Source organism: Hetaerina americana, unplaced genomic scaffold (assembly GCF_022747635.1).
Source record: "Hetaerina americana unplaced genomic scaffold, ioHetAmer1.1.p SCAF_65, whole genome shotgun sequence".
Taxonomy (NCBI): Eukaryota; Metazoa; Arthropoda; class Insecta; order Odonata; family Calopterygidae; genus Hetaerina; species Hetaerina americana.
In genome coordinates, this window is record NW_027287261.1 from 841166 (window position 1) to 858615 (window position 17450).

At 34.0% G+C, this 17450-nt stretch overlaps 1 protein-coding gene across 1 annotated transcript; it reads right to left on the reverse strand.

Moving 5' to 3' along the window:
* Positions 1-1100: 1100 nt before the first annotated feature.
* TM9SF4 (transmembrane 9 superfamily protein member 4) lies at positions 1101-17296 on the reverse strand. Its single transcript, XM_071594636.1, has 10 exons — positions 17199-17296; positions 16411-16691; positions 14084-14252; positions 13690-13845; positions 12945-13267; positions 9680-9919; positions 7845-8002; positions 5183-5442; positions 3800-3983; positions 1101-2507 (listed from the first exon to the last, which is right to left on the reverse strand). The coding sequence occupies exons 2-10, from the start codon at positions 16679-16681 to the stop codon at positions 2268-2270; spliced, it is 2001 nt and encodes a 666-aa protein (XP_071450737.1). The 5' UTR covers positions 16682-16691; positions 17199-17296; the 3' UTR covers positions 1101-2267.
* Positions 17297-17450: the final 154 nt, after the last annotated feature.

Below are 17450 nucleotides of genomic sequence, written 5' to 3' on the forward strand. Positions count from 1 at the left end.
ATTGCCTGATTTGTGAATATTGCACATGTTACTAGACTTCCACCGACAACCAGTAGTGATGCAAAAGCATTGGCGATGCTAAGTTAAGTGGCCTGACCGAAGTATAATATCTTATTTAGATGTAATCCACAAATCATTAATTATTTAACTCATGAAAACTAATCATACAATGGTGATTCTATACTATTTTATGTTCAACATTTAAATTCTTGCAATTAAACTTTCAATGTTAAATTAGCATTATAAAAGAATTTTTTGGCAGTGGTATGCATTCATTGTTCTTTAAAGGAAAAGCCATATATTGTACTACCAAGATGTGATGATAACCAACAGAAGAACAGAGATGCCAAATGAAAAAGGGCATGATCAAGGAGGTTGGATTGTGACTGCATGAGTCAATGTGCCACCTTAGTTCATGTATTCATGATGAGTGATGAAAAGCAATGTAACACCCATTCATGAATATCTCATAAACAAATATGATGTGAATTTAGAGTTTTGAAGCAGTCAGAGGTTATCATTAATTCTTTAAATGTGTCCTAAAAGAAATTAATTACTATAATTCAGACAAAGTTGTGTAGTTGTTGTCATGGTAGCAATTTTACAATCTCATATAATTGCACATATAATATGCTTCTTGGGATTAGGACATGTATTCTGCACCATTAATCCATCATTCTTTTGTTAAAAGTCCACCACTGGCATAAGAGTAAGAATAAAATCTTGGATTTGCTACGTTAATTTCATTGAAAATTAACAAAATAAATCCCTGCTTCATCAATGCCATTATTTCAAGTGCACTTGAGGCTAAGAATACAGGAAATTTGATGAAAATGACAAATACTCGACATAGCCTTAAATATGTCTACTTACATAGTGAAAACAAATAGTCCACTGTTGGAAATTCACTAACCATCAATACACGATTTTGCACTTGACTTATGTCCTTCAAATGGATTGCATACGATTTTCCAAATGGATTAAAAATAAATAAATTGGTGATTTATGGACAAAGAATACATTTAGAATATTCATATCATGTATGGGAAATTGGATTGATTAACAATTATGGCTATAGTAAGTAAAGAAACTGCAAACAGTGAGAGTAAGTTATTTATAATTTAAATAGCACAATTATTTGTAAGGTCTTCGAGAATTTAAATAATTTCACCACTGCACTCATGATTCACACAGTCATTAATTACATCAGGTGAATTAAAAAAGACATCCAACAATATTGCAGATAAATATAATACAAGCCATGGCACCCAGGTTTACCAAAAATCATTAAATGCAATGGAATCACTTTGCTAAAGCGGTGGTTTCAAACACTTTCAGAAGTAGTTATTCATTTACAAATTTAAAGTACACTTTGTAGATTGTTCAGTAATATACAAGGCAACATAGTGTTTCAAAGGATCTCAATTTTTTCCAAACATGAAAATATGGACTTTGGTCCAGTTAACATTGAATATGGGTATTTGTGGAATGGATTAATAACATGGGAATGCTAATGTGATGCTTCTTTGTGGCATAAACAAAATATACAAAGGTGATGATTATAAAATATGATTAATGGGCAACCTTATCACATAAGTCACAGAATTCAGGTGGATAGTAGGCTTAACATACCCAACTGTACGCATGTTTATATATCTTGCGAAAGATTTAAAGCTATGAACTGTAACATAGAATTAGGTAAATCCAATACATACAATAATCTATTTACACACGCAAAATTCACTCAAACGCACTATTTGTCCAACTGTTACTCAATTTCACACATAAATCACAATATCACACAATGTTAGTAAGTTCACATTATTTCATCACCTACATTTGATCTTCTATATAAGAGGATTGCATTCACAACACTGTGGTTTCTCACTCCACGGATTATGGAAACATGATGAACATAAAAGCCCATAGTTGTCTATAAGTACGTCCTTGTAATGAAAAATTGTTAAATCTTAGACACTTCACTGGTATTTCATAATTTTCTTAATGTGCTAAAAGGGATTTCAGGGTAAACTTTCTGGGACTTATAAAACTTAACACACACTAAAAATCAATCCTATGACACTACTAGATGATGAAATGGTCACAACAGCTTTCATATAGCTGTTTACTGATTGTGCTGAGTGATCCCAAGCCATGAGTGTTCAACACAACGTGAACTATGATGTGTAAAAAACAATAAACGTTTTGATGAAAAAAACCACAGGGTTTGTCCTTGAAATCAAAATGAACATCCTACCTTTAATGCCTCAATCTATTTTGACTGCAGCATAAATCTTCCTCACGAATGCATATGCAGCAAAGAAACCAATTGTACCAGTCAGAAGCCAAAATGTCAGAGCCATTAGTGTTGTGTAACCAAAATACAGCAGAGTGGGAATAAATTCTGAAATCTCAAGCTTGGTTGCAAAGTAGAAAACAGAATAAGCAAAGACGTACACAGCGGATCCTCCAGACACGACAAAACTCCTCCACCACCAGTGATAATCCTGTAAAAAAATTTCATAATAAGTATGCAATTCATTCATTCCCATTATGACTTATGGTAATATGATCACAACTCATGGTAAAAAAAAACTCTAAGATCAACTTTATGTCCAAAACACTGTAAAACTTAACAAATGGGTAATTGATGACTTGTACCCAATGTATGAGTGGATTTCTCACACTGAAGGATATCATAACAAAAACAGTAATAGACAATTTATTTTTTTCAAATATTCACTGGTAATGCAACAATCTCAAAAGTACAGAAAGTAGATTGATCCATTAGTCCCATTTCAATAGAAACTAAATGAGCATAATAGGAGAAGAAAAAAATTAGACATGACCATTTTGTGGGCCTAGGCCAGTGAATGGAAGTCTTAAACAGTTTACAGATTCATTCCCATGGATAGGTATTTATTTTTGTATCTTTTTTTACTAAATACTCACAGCAGCATGTGCTTCCTTCCTAAATAAAGTCCAATGTGGACTTTTAGAAGTTTATTTCAAACCATAGTATTTTGAAGACCAAATCTGTAAGCCTCTTGAACTAAATATAACAAGGTTTAAGAGAGTGAGTACTATATAGAAAAGAGACTCCGTAAAAATTTGATTTTCTGTAAAATGGGACATTCTACATCAAGAAGAAGAGAGTAATAGAAAACCACCTCAATTTTTATGATTGTCATAGAAACATAATTTTTTACTAATTTTGTTTGGAGAACAAGTGGTGATACATGAAAATTTTGCAGATCTCCAAGTGTATTTCTAGGGCCATTATCCAATTTTATTAAAAACATAATGAATTGACTATTACAGAAAAATTTTTTTGAATTATACTAATCAAATGACCTAATTTAAAAGATATGGTTATGGGCCATATGCTTATCTAAATTGTGTGATAAGAAATCATTGTGACTGTGATAAGCAAAAGTGTCACTTTGAAAATGCTTAACCGCTATACTTAATGATATGTATATTGATGCAATTATTACCGGAGAGTTGGATATTCCATAAAAACCCATGTATACGTTTTGATGGAATACCAAAATTAAAAAAAAATCAATATGAATTTTCCAGTTCCCAAAATATGTAGGATCAAGATTTTACTGCGCAATAAAGCTGAATAAACCTCAAGTTAGTGAATAAATAAATTGAAGCTCCTTATGCAATTTAGATTAATACTAAACTATGAATTAATGAATCACAATCTTGAACTACAAATTAATGCCAATAATGTCACAAAAACTGCTATATGCTAGAGCAAAAATGTCAAATAAATGAAATAAATACTTACCTCACCACATAATTGGAAATAAACCATCACTATAGAGATTTGAGAACAGGATATGACAAGGATGATGAATACTAAAAACAAAAATCCAAACAAATAGTAAAACTGGTCCTCCCATATGGCCGTGAAAACAAAGAAGAGTTCTATGAATACAGCTCCAAATGGAAGTACTCCTGCCATCAATGTACTGAAAAGAAATCAAAATACAGTGAAATTTGGTTTTAGAAGCTACCCATTTCACTCATTGCTAAATAATTATATTACTCAGTCTTTAATTAAAACTCATTGTGATGCACATTATAATAGTAAAAAAATCAATATTGAAAAAAGTACCAAATTACATGCTGCCACAATGGCCATAGACGATTAGACGATTGAAATATCCTAAATATTAACAGAATCTTATACATGGTACACATTCTTGGTGCTGTCAATTTATGGATGACATAAAATCATATAAAGTGGACTAGCCTTTGGATCTAAGGGAGCTTCCCAAGTAAAAATAGCTGGGCAAGATCAATATTATTTATGTCAATTGTCAATTTATGGTCAGATCTACTACAACACCTCTATACTCTTTCCTGGTGAGAATAAATCCCCCAAGCATGCATTGAATACATCCTAGATGTGGAATAAACTTGGCTGAGGGGCCGTAAAGACACCAGGGATAAAAACCTAAATGTCAATATTCTAAGAAGGCTTGACATTCTTTTGTTTTGTAAGAGCTTAGGAATGAACCACATAACATAAATACTGAGAACTGGATGGCCATTGATCAAAGGAGCATGGAGGTCCTTCCCCTCCACCATACAGCCACTCTGTTCACCTTAAGGGCAACCAAAACCCACACCACCTTCAAGGTTCTTACAGAAGTTTATTGGTTTTGCTAGGGACATTATGAATCGGCATTTTCAAATCATAAATACAGGACAAAATACACTGGAAGGACATATATCCAGGACAAATACATGTATTTGTACAATTAGGTATTTAAGAATTAAACTTAAATTTTAGATTTAAACTATTGTAAAATTTTAAGTATATAGCTAAGGAGTGGCATTTCAACTAAGGGATGGGTATTAAGGGTACAATTCAACTTTAATAAATTAGTGAGAAGATTAATTCGGTCCCAGGCTTTGAGGGTACATATATGACATTTTCATGAATGTAAGGAGACCCTTAAAAAAAATGAACCTATCATACAGGAGAATAGGGTTCTAATGCAGGAAATTCAAGAATTAGAGAGCCTGCATTTGACAGGTTAATCACATTTTTTCATGTTTTATATGGCAAAGGAAAATAAACAGGAGGTGAATTGTATTCAAGCACTGAATTTTATACACTTTGAACTTTCAGGCAAATTAGATTCTAAAAAATTAAACTTACCATAGAACTGGATGCATGTACCAGATCTGAGGAGGAACCTGCCTTGGAATTTGATTTGTACGGACAGGATGCCTGAATGGCTGCTTCCGAAACCCAAAATAGAATCCAAGGAAGACAAGAGGTAAGGAGATTCCAAACCACAAGCAGAGAAGAGCAACCATTGTTGGGAATGGAACAGCACCACTCGAATGCTTCCCCCAAATGAAGAAATTGAGGAAGAAGCAAGTTCCAAACACGATTCCAGGATAAAGTGTTGCAGTCTGTCAAAGCAAGTAAATAATGACTTGTTAGGAAAAAAAAAGATAAAATGCTCACTGAAATGGCTTCCTATCAAATTGTCAGAGTTATTTCATTATGATAGCCAAGGATCAAATTATATGTCCATATTCCAAAATGATACTGCCCAAATACATGAACTGCTCCAGTTCATTCTTTCTACTTCAATTTTTAACTAGGCATTTCTGTTTTTCAAGAATCTTAGTACCAAAGGAATGAGATAAATTATGGCGGTTCTTTCAAGAAGCGTGATCATTAGATTTCGATTATGTGAAATTGGTGGATTGTTTTTACACTAAAACAGAAATGATAGGTTGGTCATGATATGACCAAATGTAAGCCATAGAATGAAAGCTTAAAATTAAATTAAAAAGCATGAAAACAAATTAGATGACTGCCAACAAAAGCTACAACTTTCCTTCATGCATACCAGGAAAGTTTATCCTCATTCATTATTTCCAACCCAAAAAATTCTGATGTTTTGCTAAATGCTGCCATTTTCCATAATGGATTTCTGGCACAGAGTCCCATGAAAATATCAACGCTGTAGGGGAAGGAAGGTCTAATTTATTAACCTAAGACACTTTATTAAACTTTAAAACTTCCAAGTATTTCCATTAACATTCAAGAAGCCACTTGAGGATTCATTTGTAATCACCACTCATTATTCCAAAATTTGTAGACATAAGAAAAAGATATTCTAAAATTCCAAGAAACTGCGGTAGATGCCGCAATGGTAACTTTTTGACAGGTCATCCGGCTATAAACGCATTACAATGCAAAAATTTCAGAGGGTAAAAATCATTTGTCTTCACCAGGCATCCTGGTCACTCTGAAATTATTGCATTACTCTCTTAATTTATTGCATTATACTCTGAAATTGTCGCATTGTAAGATATTCTTAATTGGTCTCGTAAAAAATGAATTCTCTGAACATTTTTTACAATTTTTTCATCCTAATATGAAATGTAATTGATTAACATTGCTCATTCAGTTCTGATATGGAACTTTTCCATTACTTTTAATTTGACTTCGGTCTAAGGTGATGGATATGGCTTATACAAGATGTGTTCAAAAAGTAAGGTGGCATTATACTTTTACAAAAAAATATTTATTTATTCTTCAATATTCAAGTTGTCCCCTTCTAAGTATTCCCGCCCAGATAAAATACACTTTTGCCAACACTTTTTCCAATCCTCAAAGCAATTCTGATAAGCCCACTTTGGTATAGTCTTGAGCTCTTCCTGCGATGCAGTCTTTATCTTCTCAATCATTGCAAATCTCCATCCTTCCATGGGCCTCTTCAGTTTTGGGAACAGGAAAAAGTCACAGGGGGCCAAATCTGGTGAATATGGTGACTGAGGCATGATTGTGGTGTTGTTTTTGACAAAAAAATCTCTCACAAGCAACAATGAGTGAGCAGGTGCATTATCATGATGCAAAAGCCATGAATGGTTTTTCCACAATTCTGGACGTTTTTTGTATAGCTTCTCGTAAACCGCACATAACTTTAAGGTAATACTCCATATTGACCATATGACCTTGAGATAAGAACTCCTGATGCACTACGCCATGGTGATCAAAGAAAACAGCGAGCAAAACCTTGACATTTGATCGAACTTAGTGTGCTTTTTTCAGTCTTGATTATACTGGGTTCTTCCATTGGTACGATTGGAAAAAAACAAATGTATGTTGCCCGCAAAATTTGAAAAGTCACCTTACTTTTTGAACACACCTCGTATTATTATTCAACATTAAATGACATTCTTTCAAGTAGTAACAGTTACAGGGTTATACTTTTTGTGTTATGCAGGAGATTTACTGTTAGATATAATTAACAGGAAAAGCAATCCTAATGAGGCCTGAAGGGAATCAGAATTGTATTTTTTCGCACACCTACTTACGAATAAATGATATTGATAGCCAATTAATTTCATTATTACAATCTCCATCAGTTACTTCTTCAAATCAGAACATAAAATAACCTGACTACTCAAATTGTAAATGGTGTTACATTTGGATTGTGTTTCACAATGTTTTTATACCTTTTTGTATATTCAACTTACAGAAGCCTAATTGGATGGAAACATTACCAAATATAAAATTAAAAAAAAAGGAAAAATATTTTGCTTAAAAAAAACTGGAATAGTAACTGACACCTGATTTTTCAGTTGGGTGGGTATTGAGAGCCATGCCATCATATGACCAACCATACTCTGGGAAAATGGCAGACTTGATCAGATTTGTGTGACAGACTTGAGAGGAAATACTTTCTTTAAATTCCATGAAATACAAATAAATGTAAAAATGAAATGAACAACCCATTGCTATACAAAAATATCAATAAAAACTGGCCGAAAAACAAAACAGGGCATCTGTTTCTTACCAGGAAAGCTGCTCTTTTCCATTCCCTTCCTTTCATTGTTCGATACAGACGGGCAGCAAAATATCCAGCAATTAGACCCATAGAAACATAGAGAAATATAGCTGCTGTCATGAGGGCACCTCGAGATGCTGGTGATAACATTCCAAGCATAGCAAAGACTGAAAACAATCAAATATAGATAGTTGACACACCTTCAATATTTCTGTCACAATTAATAACTGTAGCAACTACAGGAATTATATGAGAACTACCAGTAACATTGTTACACTTTGACTTACATTATTATAAAATATTATTATTATAATAAATTATATTAAATAACACATTCATCACACAAATACATAAATTATAAGCAAAGTTACTCCAAAGCTTACTCACTAAAAATAACATGGCATAAGTTTTGGTGTTGCCATTTTAGGGAAAACGTCTTCCAACTTCACAAATAAAAGGAAAGATTAGGGAAGGTAGCTAAAGTTTGCCATTAAAAAATCCAACTTTAAGGCAAAATCCAAAATCCTAATTTTTTAATTAACATAACATAAATATATTTTACTCAACAGAATAATTTCTTTTTCAGCAAAATTATGCATTTAAAAAATTAAAACACATGACCCTTTAATCTCTTTACATGTTATGCACTTTTCCAATGGAAACATTTATAAAAGCTAGGGCACATATTACACATGGTAACAAAAATGTAGAGTAGAAGATAACATTATTGGTTGGTATGACTAAATATTTTTTCATACATTTCTATGCCTACGAAGCCACCCTTGACCTCATAACTGGATATGAAATCAAAGCCTTGCACTTTATAATAAGGCCCCAATATACTAAGATATTATGGCTCAACAGGAATATGGTAATAAACCATGAGTACGACAGTGCAGCTAACATACTAAAGATGAGCTGTTTACAAATATTAGTCAAGTTAGTAATTGCAAAATATAATCTACGACTGAAGGTTTTCATATTGATTAATATTATCTCGAAATAATTTTTAGTGACATCTTGCTGGTGAGCATTTTCTAGGGCTCAATATTTTGCCCTTCCTACTGAGGGCATGATCAGGAGCTGACTTAAGGGCTAACTTGATTTCTCACCATAAGCTATATATAGCTTGCTGAGATCAGAGTTGACCATACTTAAGATTTTTTAAAATACTGACTGGTCTGTTATTAATAAAGTACTGTTAAATATTAACTGGTCTGCATATAACATGTCAGAATAGGGGCACAAGATACTCTTGGGTGAAGAGGCAGTTTTGGCATAAATTAGGATATACTATCCTTGTCAATCTCAATTCAAGCAGTAATTGAGATGGCCAAACAACTAACTAATTCAAATAGGGAAGAAGGCAATTGCTTCAGTGCTGTATGTAAAAACAAACAGCCACCAGCAACTAATGGGCAGCTTGATATTTTAACAATTTTTTATATACTGTCAGTCTCGGCAAGACACAAATAAAATGAGCTTTTCAGCCTCAGTGAGGTAGTACAGAAGAATGAAATGTTGAATCTTAAAAATGTCCAATACAAAGTAGAGTATCCTGAAACAATAATTAAAAAGAAATTGTGGTTATTTTTTCATAGAATTTCCTTAAGCCACACAATTTCTGCCTTCATTGTTTCAAACCTCAATTACACCATTCAAGGATTACTTAATGGTATTGCTTTTCATTAAATCTCTATTTCTTCCAGTGCAATATCCATTACACTGCAATAATTCTACTTTAAATGATATATCATTCAGTTAAGAATACTTTACCATAGATGAGGATCGGAACCCATTTAAGATCATCCCAATACTTGAGAGCACAGAAGAATAATACTCACATATGGTTACCAAAGCCATCAGAAAAATTTGGATGCCACTGCCAACAACTGAAGAAAAGAGTCGAGGATGACGTGGAGGTCGAAAAACATCACCATGTACTAATTTCCATCCAGTTTCTTCTATTGCCTCTTCTAATCCAACTCCAATATCCTGTGATGCTAGAGGACTATAACCACCATCACGATTATAGCGAGCTATATCTCTTCGAAGTGTCCTCACCATTATCATTGTTAGGATTCCTATAGAAGAAAAAAAACACCAATGATAAATGTCCATATTTAGATAAATACGGGTACCATCAACAAACTATGTCAACCACAGTGTAATAAAACTTAAAATGTTGCTAATTAACCAATCCTGTGAATTTCATTGACTCAACTTGAACATTGAAGCCATAGTACAGCAACACTATTGAGGAAAATACTTAAGTAATACTACATACCAAAATAGTAGACATGAAAATTATACTAGGCTGAATTCAAGAGAAGGAAACTAGGCTATGGATAACTTGACATTATTAATTCACAGATTATGGGCATATAACCATTTATAGTAGTTGCCATTGAGAATATTCAGGACAAATATTAAATTTGGAGTCATAGGAAAAATACCAAAAATACTAACTTGAAAGATAAGTGATGTAGTAAAATTTGTTACTATTTTTCTACCAGCATATTTTCCTTATAATAGCACATTTCTTTAATAATATTATAAACCTTAAATAATTTGTAGGCAGAGAGAGTTCTCATTGGAGAGGAAGTTTTCCATTGATACCATATCAACTTTGCCTGAGGTGAACTGTGGGCAAAATCCACACCTCTTGCACACAGCACCCACATCAACCATGGATTTTTTTTCAAAATTATGGCCTCTCTCATGGTCTCCAACTCTGAGCACACCACCTATATATCATAAATATTACATGCATGCCTTTCAATATTTTATGTTTCCTCACGTGTATACATAATATGTAGTTCAATATCTTTTGTTATTTTCAACAGGTACATTTAGGCAATGCACCAGATAAAGTGAAATACTTCCAAGAACAGGTTCTCTTCCACCCTATTTGTTTAAAATGAATGAGTTAGTCACAAGAAAGGAAAGGAAGAGCAATTTGCACTAATTCATCTGCATCCCCGTTATTTCATTAATTTCAAGAATAAAAACTATGAATGGATCCAAAACTCAAAATTTGATTGACATAACTCTAAAACCTGTATGCTTTGTTTTTTTACTGAATGCGGAATCTAGACTAAAATTTTTCTGTTATCATATTTTCAATTTAATCCAAATCCAATTTAAAATATTTATTTGACTGTGACTGTCAGTAGTTTTAGCTTTCACCTAATAATGAAATTTTATTAAATAAAAAATAACTAATTTCAATTTAATTTGCAAACAAATATTCTTAAATATTTAACTCTGTCGATATGTACTCATTTTTAGCTTTTTTATGATTTCAATGACCACATCATTTCTCCTCATTCCCACCATAATGATGAGACATAGAAGAGATGATTAATAATAATTTTTCTTTACTACCCATTCTTGCAAACATTATGGTCATGGATAGTGTCAATGCTAAGGGTTGTCTCCCTTCTCCAAATATAATATTCTTTATTTTCTAACATAGAGTAAACCCACCTGTGTAGTAGATTACTAAGTGTCAGCCAGGCTATTCAAACATGGACAAGAACTTCTGTACTACGTGGAATCATGGGTGGGAGAAGGTTACACAGGTAAGCTTCTTTGCAGATAGCATAAGGTCCTCAATTTATGTTTGTGTGTGTAAAAATGCGTGAAGTAAATCAAAATGTTTTAAAAAGGAACCACATTTTCAAGACCACCTAAATTTTTGATTCGGAAGGCACTGATTACTAAGTTTCTGTTTTTACCGTGATGCAAAAAAAACACTGGAATGTCTCCTTTGATTTAATTCAATATAAGATCAGATAGGAAAAAAGATGAAATTTATGCTTAAACTAAGGGGATAGGCATGGATAACAGAAGTTGCATCACATTTTTATTCATAAAATAAATGTTAATACACCTGCACACTGGTGAAGGGGAAGCAGCATGTATTATGCATTTAAATTTCAACTATTTCAAGGATTTTACATAGCATATTTGTTTGCTTAATATTTACAGGAAATTTTGTTTAGGATTTTACAGGTGTCTACATATAACAGAATTAACTATCCTCAAACAGCTCCCATCACTCTTTATAATATTGAAATTCCAAGTTAGGTGATCAAGTTCGATAACAGCAGTGAAAGGGAGCAGCAAATTATGATGAATACATGTACAGGCTACAGGACAGGATGTATTCATGTATAATAGCTACAACAATCTTCTCGGCTAAAATTCTGTATGAATGCATAATGCCATATGACATAAACATTTAGGACCTAGAGAGGCCTATTGAAGGAGAGACTAGTGCTTGGAAGAGAGGATAGTTGAGTGAATTGAAGTGCCAATGGAAAAGGAAGTTGGGAAGTCATTACCATACACACTTAATGAGAGACAAAATTAAATTATGACAGTGTATAGCCAAGTTACAATGCATAATCTTTGATAGGGTATTTCCCCCTTCTTTGCCATCCTCTCCTAAGCTGCATGAGTACCATCACAATACATGCATAAAACATCAATGTTAAATAACCATGAAGTGGTCTTAGAAGGCTGCTTAGAAAATAAACAACTTTATCCAAAAGACAGGGCTGCAAAACTTAATTCTTGCCACAGCTATGTTTTCCTTCATGTACACTGAGTGGAAAATGACGAAATGCTTTACGAATTCTCCTATGATGATATTTTCCTCTTCTCAGTGGCAAGAGGAGTAAGGAAGCACATGAGAGTTTTTTTAACTCATATATCACTCTTTCTCCCTCTAAACTTTGCTTCTGAATACTGATGCTTCTAATTGGAACTATGCAGTGTGTAGAAAAGAGTTACTGATACAATGGCAACATTTTCAAATGGAGTGATCATATAAAAGACCAGACTGTATTAATTAAATAAATTACAAGAATAGCTCAATTAAATAATGAGAATGAATTATATAGATGATAACTAGAAAGAATTAAAAATCAAGTACTAAAAGAAAAACTATCCGAAAAACTATCACTAGCTGACATAGATATTATACTGAAAAAAATCGTACATCAGGACTAATGTAAATTAAGGACTGTACTTTGGTACTGGCAAAAATATATTATCAAGCTTGGTATTGGAAAGCTTCTTTGCCCCTAACTATATGCTTACCTGAGAGAAAGAACACTACCACAAGGGAGTTCACTATTGAAAACCAATGAATATGTGCATCAGACATCCCAAGGTATATGTCCCAGCGTGAAGCCCAGCTCACATCAGATGCTGACCACTCCACAGAATAGGTGAAAAAGAGACGAGTGCCACCCCTCGGCGAGACAACTTGTCCCACTCTCGCTCCAGCTCCATTTCGGGTACCATATGTTAGCACAGATGATGCTGGAAATGAACAGGTCCCCGATGCTGAATCAAATGTCAGCTGAGACAAGTCAATACTCGAGGCTTCCACTTCAAATCCAACAACTCGGTAGGTCTCCCTGTAAAGAAATTTAGAATTATAGGCTAAAAAATCAAAGTGTGATGAAAAAAAATTGTCATAATGAACACCTTAGAGCATGATTTAGAGTGAAAGGCATCGCATTCCATGTCTTTCGCAGCAACATTGGTAGAGAAAAATAGCTTATTTATTAGTATCACTGAGAAAAGAATGGGCGTTCCTACCCTGACGCGTGATTCTCACTTGCCATTGGGCTTAGTACAAGGTGAGGCCCACTTTAGTGCCTACTTTAACTTTAGGTTTGTTAAATCAGACTATAATTGAAAATTTACCAATTTCATTTAATTTTCTTTACCAGTCAAAAGAAATCTCTGCAAAGATATTTCCAGCAGGAATTATATGTGATCTAAAACAAATATTATATTGAAACGACATTCACACATAGAAAACATATTTACTTACTCATTTTCAGTGTGATACTGCAGACGTAACTTGAGATGGTTATTGATGTATGTGGTACCATCCACAACTGTTCCTAAACGATAACCATGCTCATATCTCACTTGGCCAGTCTCTTCATCAACCAAACGTGTAGCACAAGGAAGGTTGTCCACCAAGCTAAGACAAACAAGGTCAAATCATTAATTTTGGCAAACACATTCACTTGGTATATTATATAAATTAATATCAAGAAATAACGATGATATTTTGAGTTACAATTAACATTTTAAAAAAATGTTAAAATAAAATATCTACGATACATTACTTTCAACATATTATTCATAGATTTGTCAAATCCGTTCAAAACCTAGGTTGATTAATTTAAGTAAAAAATACAACATATATAATGACTTACAGATGGACAAAATATTCATGCTGAATACGCCCAATAACCTTTGAAGCTGCTTCTTCACTCCAATTAATGGGACTCTCTGGTGTGTGGCATAAAAGCCGACAACCAACATCTTCAGCCATGCGAACTTCATAGGGAGTGTTGACAATGCGATCACCACGTAACACCTCACCTAACATAGGAAGTACAAATATGAGCCATAAGAGGTATGAGAAACTTGATGAGGGAAAAAGAGAAGAAATAAGTAGAAACAATGTTGGATATAAGAGCTTGCACAGAATGAAATAATGCTAACATAGTGTATTAAACTGGGCAACTAAATTCTTTTTTCATTTTTAATATTGAAATTTTGTGTCACCAATATCCAAATGCCCTTAAGGACATTGATGTATTTTTGTAATAGAGAACAAAATAAATTACAAATTACCTAGTAAGTCAGCAAATTTTTGTTCTCTAACTATTCTTTATACAATTACACAATTTAAATGATTCCTACCCCTTCCTTGCTTACCCAATGCTCTCCACTCCATCACAGTCTTCAACATCCCATCTCCTACCAAAACATTTTGCATCAACCTTTCCTGCCTCCTTTGGACTCCTCCCTACAATCCACTCTCTTCTCCAACCATACCCAGTACCATGTTCATTTTCCTCACTGTCCATTTCATCTTTTCCAGTAGTAGTAGTTTTAGGAGAGGCGTTATTTGCATTAGTAGAGATGGACAGGAAAGGATGAAGGGTTGAGAGAAGCCCGGCATCAGCATTAGCCTGCTATTAACAAAAGGCACCAAGGGCCCTGCAGCTTAAGGTCCCATCCGAAAGGAGAGCGTATACTAAATTAAAATGCCCTTAACAGAACACCTCAAGTACGGATCGGGATACCACTGAAAAATATCTATTACAGCCAGGATTCGTGCCCGGGCCCTCTGGGTGGGAAGCCAGTACGTTAGTCACTGCACCATCCTCATCCCCTTCATCTTTTCCATACTTCTCCACACCCACATTTCAAAAACCTCCAATTGAAACTATTGCCCTTTTTAGTTTCTATTTAATTCTTTACACTGCCTTCTATTTGACTCTGGTGTTTACATTCCCTTCTCTCATCTATTTTTCCAATCATCTCATCTGTAATCCATGGTTTTCCTGCCTGTTCTTATTCACATTTCTTCGTTTTGCTTGCAGTTTTTTACATCCCTTTTAGCTAGATTGCTGTTTTTCTTCAATTGCACCAGTCTCTCTATCCTAATCCATAATTTTCTCAGCAGTCCACTGATGCTCATTTCTTATCATCTTGCTTAATGCTCCTGGGGCTAGCTTAAGGGAATAACAGTTTGGGATGGTAAGTTTGGAGCGTTTTTCATACTTGAGGGTATGATCTTTGTCCTCCAAAAGTTTAGACATTAGGAAACCAAGAACAAATGTGCCCACATAAAACCAAACCTGACATAAAGATGTTGGTTATAGTAATACCTGAAACATTTTAATTTGATACCAAACCTAGCCACAGCAATCAACCCGAAGGTTGCTTTGGTAGATAAAGTAAGATCTTATCTTTTACCAAGCACTACAAGGAGTGTGAAAATCATACACTGCCAGGGCATTACTGGTGCTGTTCTTTTCTTTATGCCATGAATTTTTCAGAAAATTCTGGTGCCCAGATCAAGCTGAAGTTGCCTAGAGGCCTTAGTACCTGGCCTAGGCTATTTCGTAGCCCAACACTCTCCCCACTGGTCTGTAAATACACTGATATTAAAACTTACTCTTCATTTAAATTTGAAAAATTAAATGTTCCAATTGGGAAATTTACAGAAGTAAAAGATTAGGTAGTTAATTACTCCCCATTCTCCAAAAGATGAAGCCAAAACAATGCATATAGTGTAGCAAGTAAGTGCTCTGGATTGACTTGTACAAATGAAGTTAGCACTAAACTTATGTTGTGGATATTTTAAAGATCATTACATTTTATGTAGATATTTCAAAGGACACCATAATTACTTTATATCAATTAAACTTTGCCGATATAATCATTGAAGGATTTATCTAATTAAAGAACGTAATACGCGCTAAGTATATTTTCCAGTTCCACTTACACGGTATCTGAGTGCCTCCATCATCTTCATTGATAATAAACTACGATTGCATACATAACTCTGGGGTTAATGAGAGAAAAATTATTATTTTTTTCCGGAATACTACTTCCATTTCTATGAAAGATACTCAGAAAAAATACAAATTGTGTTTAATTAAGTTTTATTGAATTTAGGGAGACGTAACCTTTCGCCATAAATAAGAATGTTAGAAGTTATTTCCAGGACGAAAATTGGACTCACCTAAATTTTCTGATTTGTAGATGAAGGTTCCATTCTTCGGGAGGCAGAAAGGCAGCGAATAGTATTCATAAGGCAGCTGTGTATGTGTGCTTGTCATCTTTACAGCTCGTACCTCAATCCTTGCACCTCTATGAAATTCTACAGGGGCCACTCCAGGAACGTAAAACCCTTTAACATTTGGTAGAAGGGTTATTCCTACAAGAGCTGTGTACAAGCTTAACATCGCCGATAAACTAAAACGTTTTTTAAGCCGCTGAGAGCCGTTCCCCATCTTGAGGAAACTGAAAAGAGTAAGAATGCCACACGATCAATTTCTCGAATACGCAAATCGGTTACACATTTATGAAAACCATATTTATTGAACCAATTACGCGGAAACTGGACAGCAAACGAATAACAAAACTGGCCCAATGAGAGCCTTGCTTTGCAGCACACAAATGCCATAAAGTTTTAATACATTAACCGGTCTCAAATATTATTATAATAATTTTCGACCCAATCCGTAAAGAAATATGATAAGCGAGATGGTCTTCTGGGAGTGCATTAACTAATTAAAATGCCCTAATCACAATGAGCCTGTCAATGAAATGGTATTAAAACAACTGAAATGTGAACTTAAACCCGACTAAAAGCACTAAATCGCCTAAATTAAATCTTTCAAGAGGAGAGATAAGCAAGAAATGGCACTTTTTAATATTTTATATTTTAGCAAAAACCATAAGTTTATCCATAAAATAGACACTGTTAGGTTCACCAATAACGTACGGTAATTTTATAAATGATATTACCTTTTACAAATTCCTAATACTAGTTAATAATTAAAATTTCGGCTTGTTTCAATAACTAGTCAACATTATTCATTTCCGAGCATCTCGGGGCGCACCCGGAAACTACATAACGATGGGTTGGGTTGTATTTTAAAGTGATAGGCTTCCGCCAAGTATGTCCGCTCGCCTGTTTTCAATGAGTATAGCTTCAAAATAAGAATTAAAATTTGTTTCTCAGCTAAACTCTTTTCTTTCTCTTGAATAACTAATCGT